Source organism: Octodon degus, unplaced genomic scaffold (assembly GCF_000260255.1).
Source record: "Octodon degus isolate 3935 unplaced genomic scaffold, OctDeg1.0 scaffold00007, whole genome shotgun sequence".
Taxonomy (NCBI): Eukaryota; Metazoa; Chordata; class Mammalia; order Rodentia; family Octodontidae; genus Octodon; species Octodon degus.
In genome coordinates this window covers 33,803,123-33,811,140 of record NW_004524583.1, presented here as the reverse complement: position 1 = coordinate 33,811,140, position 8,018 = coordinate 33,803,123, and the positions used below count along the sequence as shown (strand labels likewise).

The window sequence follows — 8,018 nt, the reverse complement described above, 5'->3', positions numbered from 1 at the left end:
AAAAAAAAAAAAAAAGATACTAGACCCTGCCAGGTTGATCGTATACTCTGCATGGCTGGGGCAGAAGGATCCCAAGTTTGAACCCAACCTGGGCATCTTAGTGACTTAGCAAGACTCGGCCTCAGAAAGTAAAAAAGGAATTGGGAATACAGTCTAATGCAAAGGCCACTAGGTTCAATCTTTAGTACCAAATACAAAACTAGCCCTTAAGCTTTGGGCATGTCTGAAGAGAGCAGAGCAACTTTTACTGCCCTGTTGTCATTTTACTGAATGCAGCATGTCACTCTGGAAAGGATTTGAGGTGGTTCTTTTGTTTTTTCTAGTATAAATTACATATTTAAGATTTGCTTTTCTGATTTATTTTTTCCTTACAGGTTGATGTTCCCAAGGCTTTGATTATTGTTGCAGTTCAGTGTGGCTCTGATGGGACCTTTCTGCTGACACAGTCAGGCAAAGTGCTGGCCTGTGGGCTCAATGAGTTCAACAAACTGGGTCTGAATCAGTGCACGTCGGGGATTATCAACCATGAAGTGAGTGCCCTCATGGTGCCCTAACCATACCAGAACAGCTTTTCTAGGTTGGAATTTCTCGGGGATTATTGCTTAGTGACTGTGGAATCTGACCGGCGGTCAAAGTGACACAGACACTGCTTAGTGACCATGGAATCTGACCGGAGGTCAAAGTGGCGCAGACACTGCTTAGCAAAGAAAGTCAGCCGGTGTGATTATAATTATATGAAATTCAAGAAGAGAAAAAAATAGCCAGACATGATGGCACATCCCTGGAATCCTAGCACTCAAGAGGCTGAGGCAGGAGGGTCACTGGGAGTTTGAGGCCAGCCTGAACTGCCTAGCTAGACTGTCTCAAAAAAACACAAAAGACAAAAGTAACTTCTAAAGTAGGAAGTCAAAGTAGTGGTCAGTTATGGGAGCAGGGTCTAATATTAGCTGAAAAGATAAAAGCCATCATCTGGTGATGGGGATGGTTTCTATGTTGATCCAGGTTGTAGTTTTACAAGTATATGTACAGAAAAATGTATCAAACTACATGATATTTTCTAGTATGTTAGTTGTACCTCAATAAATAGATTACAAAGAATACAATGTTACCTGGCTATGATGGCATACACCTATATGCCCAGCACTTTGGAGGCTGAGGCTAAAGATAAAAAATTAGCAAAAGAGCTGGAAATGTGCCTCAGTGCAAAGGCCCTAGAGTCAATCCCTCAAGCCACCTTAAATACATATGTACATACATAAGTAGAATAAAATTTTAGAATTCAGGTTTTACTTTACTTTTGAACGAGAAATAAGAAAATAAACATGAAAAAAAAACCATTTCCGTGACTCATCTCCCTGGGGAGTTTCTGCATTTATTGTTCCTGAGTCACTGGTCCCTGGGGGCTTTTAAATGTGAAATCTTACATTATAGAGAGGATTTTTTTTTTTTTTTTTTTTTTTGTACTAATTGAAATGGAATGCAGATTTTAAGAAGTTGTACAACACTTTTGTGTTTGTGGGATTAGATCACGGTGGGTGCTCCGCAGGCAGAAGGGGCGCTTCAGGACTTTGTGTGCTTTCTGCATTGGAGAGTTCATGTGTTACTTACATTCCAAATAGGTGTCAAATCTGTTTTCAGAAAGCCCAGCCTCATATGGTAAATTCTCATTATGTATCGTGACGTTTTCTTCTGCTAGCTTAATGTAGAAAACCCTCCTCCTTGTAACACAGTCTCTTTGAAAGGTTCCGCAGCCCTTCCTGATTACCCCCAACTTCCTTCGTGACAGCTTAGCACTTCCTTGTTTCAGGCATACCACGAAGTCCCCTCTGCGGCCTCCTTCACCTGGGCCAAGCAGTTGTCCTTTTACAAAATCCGTGCCATTGCCCCAGGCAAGACCCATACAGCTGCTATTGATGGTAAGTTGATTTCTAACTATATTACTTGTCTGAGGCATTCAGACTGTTTTATTCCATCGAATATTAGCTTTTCTTAATGGTATGTGCGCCCTCCTGATTTCTCTCTAGCATCCAGTGTTAACTCCAAAAATTAGGCATTCAGGCACATAATTTGCTTATCTACCTATAACATCTGACTTCCGTTGTCTCTCATTAGCACCATCTATAAGTATTTGAAGTTAGGTACTACCAATTTCCTACATTAAAAATACAGGACTAGGGGCTGGTGAGATGGCTCAGTGGTCTAAAGCACCTACTTAGAACAAGCTTAGCAACGCACATGGACCGCGGTTCAATCCCCCAGCACCACATGCCAGCCAGCCCCGCCTCCTGGTGGGCGGCGCTGGCCACACACACACACACACACACACACACAAATAAATTTAAAAAAATAATAATACAGGACTAGAAAGAGAAGGCGCTATTGAGTTGTTTACTAGTCCTGCCTGGTCACAATACCTGGATAGCAAAGAACATTCGTATGTTCTGGCAAGCAGAAGCTAGTGCGTAGAGTTCCCGTGACCCACTTGTGTGTGCTTGATTCTCTTTGCTTCTCTCTCAGAGCGAGGCCGTCTGCTGACGTTTGGCTGCAACAAGTGTGGGCAGCTGGGTGTTGGGAATTACAAGAAGCGCCTGGGAATCAACCTGTTGGGAGGACCCCTCGGCGGGAAGCAGGTGATCAGGGTCTCCTGTGGTGATGAGTTCACCATCGCTGCCACGGATGGTGAGTCTGTACACGTTCAAGCTTTCTGAATAAGGATTTTTTGGGAGGTGGGGACTGGCTCAGGCTGCCTTAAGGGCAGGCCTGGTAAGGCATGAGGAGCTGGGGATCATTTGCATAAGCAGGTGCTGAAACAGCTGACCTAACAGGCAGGCGCCCAAGCTTTCTGGATAGATGGCCTTGTTGTAGTTCTTAAATGGGAAAGAGATGGACTTGTTCTTGTGTAGCAGGATCATGCTATACAAAATCAAACAATCCTAGCCCCTAAACGTTCAGGCTTATGCTGGTGGTTGGTTATTACACATATTAAGCTTCATTAACGTTCCTTGTGTCCAATATGGTGGAATTTTCTAGAATGACAACTTAATATTCTAATATCTAATATTCTTAATATCCTTTAATATGAACATTAACTTTGTAGTAAATTATTTCCACAATTATTAAGTTCTTCTGTTGATGTTTTGCCCAGTACCATGTTGGTTTCAGTAAATGTGGCTAAAGAGAATAATAGAGGCAGATCTTTTTTGGTACCAGGAATTCAACTCGGGGCCTGTGCTTGCCAGGCAGGCTCTGTACCACTGAGCTGTATCCCCAGCCCAATACAGGTAGACCTTTCGGGTGCTCTGATAGAAGCCTCCACCTTTTCCCAGGGCTTAACCCTGTCTTCAGAGGGAGGGGACTCATCCCCTTCAGGCTCCCCTGTACCCTGACAGCCTTGTATCGCCATCTTGCCCTGCAGACATTGCTCAGCAGCCCCTCAGCCTTCCCGTGCAGGTAGACTAGCCGTATAGCGTAGCTGCCCCGTGAGCCCTGGCGTGCGTCTCTCAGCCTAGCATGATCATCAGTGAGCATGATCATCAGTGGCGCCACTTGCGCTCCTGCTTGCCTCCCTGCTTCCTTCCACCCTGTCACCCATGCAGCTGGGTCCTTGTATGTCCCTCCTGCTCAGAATGTCTGATGGTTTTCTACACCAGTCAGGAAAAGCCGAAGTCAGCACAGTGGCCTGCATGGCCCCCCATGCCTGGACCCCGCCATTGCCTGTTCTCTTCTATAACCACCCCCGCCCTGACTCTTTATCTGCAGGACCCTCCTTACTCTTTGTCAGTGTTATGGCACTACCTGTGGGACCTTGAGCTTGCTGTTCTGCTTTCACTTCAGTCAGCTCTCTGCTCAAGTTCAGAAATGACCTTTTTTTTTTTTAAATTTGTTTGTTTGGTGTGGTTTGGTTTGGACTGTAGTGATCCTCCTGTCTCAGCCTCCCTAGCACTAGAATATTGCAGTGGTCAGCACAGCGTGCCTGGGGTTCTGGGGCTGGCACAGTATGCGGTACCAGGGAGTGAACACAGATCCTTGCACTTGCCAGGTAGGCACTTAGACCACCGAGCTATCTCCCTATCCCCAAAAACAACTTTTCTGACTACTATCAAAAGTAAGGGAGGGCCAGCCAGATAGCTCAGTGGACTAAAGCACCTGCTTAGGCAGGCTCAGGGACCAGGGTTCAATCCCTGGCGTGATTTGCGGGCCCTGCCGCCAGGATGCACTGAGACCTTGATTGAGACTAAGCGTGGTGGCAGGTGCTTATAATCCCAGTCCTTGGGAAGCTGAAAACACAAGGATCACTACGCGTCTGATCTGTGTAGTGAGATCCTGTAGACCCTGTACTAAATACATTTTTAAAAAAAGTAATTCCACTATTATTTTGCTTGTTTTTTATCACCTCTTTCTTCCAGCACTTAGTACTACCTGAAATATTAGATATCTTTGAGGGCCGGGGAGATGGCTCAGTGGAATAAGCACTTCCCTGGCAAGCACAATGGCCTGAGTTCAATCCCCGGTTCCACCTTAAAAAAAAAAAAATTAGATATCTTTGTATTTTTTCTCTCCTACAGGATGATTGTTACACAGGAGCCAAAACTTTTTCTGTTCTGATCAGTCACCTTGAACAATGCTAGGGCTGAAATAAATGTTTAATGTTTGAGTGGATGCCCACTAAGAAGTTGTTAAGGGCCAAGGAGACAGCTCAGCGGCATAAGCACTTGCCTGCCATGCACAAGGGCCCAAGTTTGATCCCTGGTACCATAAAAAAAATACAATTTTTTTTTAAAGTTGTTAAATGATTAAATGAATGAATGGCAATACATCAGAACAGTGATCATTTTGACCTAGGTGGGATCAAAAGAAACGAACAGCTTTCCCCCTGTGGTACATGGTGGGACATCATGGGAAGACAGTCTTCTGTGAAATGATGTGCTGTTTAATTTTTTTCTAGATAACCACATTTTTGCCTGGGGCAATGGTGGTAATGGCCGCCTGGCCATGACCCCCACCGAGAGACCGCATGGTTCTGATATCTGTACCTCGTGGCCGCGGCCTATTTTTGGATCTCTGCATCATGTCCCAGACCTGTCTTGCCGTGGCTGGCACACCATTCTCATTGTTGGTAAGGGTTCATACATGTGGGGTTGAGATCACTTTGGCAGAACGAACTGGTGGTCGTAGTCCTGGAAGTGTCCTGAAGAAAGAGATGATTTGTGTGAGTCTTGTGATGCTCAGGGGTGCCGTGCCCAGTGGTGGGAATTGCTGTTCCCAATGCTTTGTCATTTGCCATCTCTTGGCCATTTTTTAATGTAACTGTGGACTCTGCCACCCCCATAGAATTTGTTGTTTCAATTTACCTGCTAATTATTTTTTGCATACTAGTCCTTCAAACTAAATTTTAAGTTTCTATAAGAGTTTGCATGATCCTTAGATCTTGGTTGCATGTCAGAATCCCTTGGAGGCTTTTACAAATCCTGCTCCTGGCCTTATCCCTGACCATCTGAACCAGACTGTCCAGGATGGAGCCTAGGCGCTGTTACTGTGCAGGGCTCCCTTGGTGCTTTGAGTGAACAGAAAAGGTGGAGACTTGTCACTTTAGATAGGGCAGCTAGGGGCCGGGAGATGGCTCAGTGGAATAAACGCTTCCCTGGCAAGCGCAAGGGCCTGAGTTCAATCCCCGCTCCACAAAAAATAAATAAATAAATAGATAGATAGATAGGGCAACTAGTGATGTTTGGTTTGTAAGGTTAATTTCTAAACAGTAAATAAGCAGGTAGTTATTTGGAGTCAGATGTTATCTCTCCTATTAAATTATTATCCTAGTCTCCTCTCACTGTCTATGTCTGTATACAATGTTTACCTATTCACTATTTTTCCTCAGAGAAAGTACTGAATTCTAAGACCATCCGTTCTAATAGCAGTGGCCTCTCCATTGGAACTGGTAAGTAGCAAGCTGGAACTGGTACCTCAGGTACCAGTGGTTTCTGAATTGCGGATCTTTGGGTTAGATTCCATGCAGTGTCTAAAACTCAAAGGATTGCTAGGATGGTGGTGCACGCCTGTAATCCCAGCACTCGGGGAAGCTGAAGCAGGAGAAACACTGAGTTCAAAGCCAGCCTGGACTACATGTTGAGACCCTATCTCAAAGAAAGAAAAGAGAAAATTTCTTTGAGGAACACAGAATACAGTGATTAAGAGGGAAAGTACATCTTCTCTGCTTCCAGGGCATATGGAAGCAATTAAGCAGCTTTCCCCATGCTGTAATGTAACTTATATGTTATTTCTTTCCATACAGTCTGAGGGGCCACAGGTTCTCCCTGCCCTCTACTTCCAGGGTATTCTTGTTTTTTGGGTTTTTTTTTAATGTATTTGGTTGTTATAGGGTCTCACTACGCAGCTTGTGCTCATAGTGATCCTCTGCTTTCAGCCTCCTCGGCACTGGGATGCCAGGTGTGTGCCACTACGCATGGACTCTGTGGCCGGCTCAGCGTGCCTGGGGGTGGGGCTGGCACAGCATGTGGTGCCGGCGATCTCTGCACTTGCCTAAGCAGGCACGTTAGTCCACTGAGCTATCTCGCTGGCCCTTTCCAGTTTAAAGAAATAGCCCTTCAGAGTAGGGACTCAAGAGCCAGCTAAACTTTCAGTGTAGGCAAAGCAGCCCAAGCTCCCCGCTGGTTTTCCCTTGGCTGCTTCCCTTAAAGGTCTCTGATATTTGGTATCATGCCAGGAAACTGAGTCTGGACCTTTCTGATTCCTCCCTGCCAGAGTTCCCATGAACAGAATAGCTTTCACTGATTCTGACACTCTCCGGGACCAGTCATCCAGAGTAGAAGCACATTAATTCCCTAAAAGTAAACACTTAAAAATCTGCCCTGTGCTGTAAACCCATTACGCCTTCTTCCTGTGTCCTGCAGTGATCCGTGCTGTGGTAAATGATAGCAGGTCCTTTTGCTAAACATAGTTGTGCTTTTACAACTGTCTTTGCTAGAACAGTATTTGAAGGGAAAAAAGAAATGTAAGATTAAAAGCAAATATCCACTGGACAGAAAACATAAATTCAAGTAGGGGCATGAAGTTTTACAGGCTGGGGATACAGCTCAGTGGCGTAAGTGCCTGCCTGGGAAGTACAAGGTCCTGAGTTTAATTCCTGGCATGGGGGTGGGGGGGAGGATTTTTAAAGAATGTTTGTCTTTTTTTTATTAATTTTAACAACATTGCCTAGAACAGTGTCTGACAAATAGTAAAACTCAGTAAATTGTATTATAGATTTAAAATATCTTTAAATATTGTTTCCTGAAGTACAGGAAGGAAGCTGCAGCAGACTGTATGTTTTTATAAAGTTTAAAAACAAGCCAAATAGGGGGCCTGGCCCTAGCTCAGGCCTTTAAGTGGCTGCTTCCACAAAGCTGTCAGCCTCAGGTTGCTGGAGTTCGAACCTCACACCTCTCCCGCTGGCCAAAAGTGCCCTGAAGGCATTCGAGGAACAAAAAAAACAAGCCAAATAGGGGCCAGGGAGATGGCTCAGTAGGATAAGTGCTTGACTGGCAAACACAGGATCTGAGTTCAATCCCCGGTTCCGCCAAAAAAAAGCCAAATAAATGATACACTGCTTGAGGGTACACAAATACATAGTAGTTGCTAGGTGTTGTAGTGGATCCCTGTAATTCCAGCACTCAGGAAGCTGAGGCAGGACTGCCTTGAGTTTGAAGCCAGCCTGGGCTACATAGTTCAAGGCCAATCTAAACAATATAGTAAAACCATCTCAGAAAACAAATAAAAAAATACCTGATAGAATCTTCTTTAAAGGGGCCAGGGAGATAGCTCAGTAGAATAAGCACTTGCCTGGCAAGCGCAAGGGCCTGAGTTCAATCCGTGGTTCTGCCCAAAAAAAAAAAAAAAAGAGAATCTTCTTTAAGAATTGATCCAAGGGGGCTGGTGAGATGGCTCAGTGGTCTAAAGCACCTACTTGGAACAAGCTTAGCAAAGCACGGGGACCGCGGTTCAATCCCCCAGCACCACATGCC

At 44.9% G+C, this 8,018-nt stretch overlaps 1 protein-coding gene across 1 annotated transcript in view; it reads left to right on the top strand.

The window, feature by feature from the left end:
• Nek9 (NIMA related kinase 9) overlaps positions 1 to 8,018 on the top strand; it is a 45,202-nt gene that overhangs the window by 26,458 nt on the left and 10,726 nt on the right. The window contains exons 13-17 of the mRNA XM_023703728.1: positions 375 to 530; positions 1,808 to 1,916; positions 2,518 to 2,679; positions 4,946 to 5,116; positions 5,876 to 5,935. Coding sequence (XP_023559496.1) covers positions 375 to 530; positions 1,808 to 1,916; positions 2,518 to 2,679; positions 4,946 to 5,116; positions 5,876 to 5,935 — 658 coding nt within the window. The remainder of the gene's footprint in view (positions 1 to 374; positions 531 to 1,807; positions 1,917 to 2,517; positions 2,680 to 4,945; positions 5,117 to 5,875; positions 5,936 to 8,018) is intronic.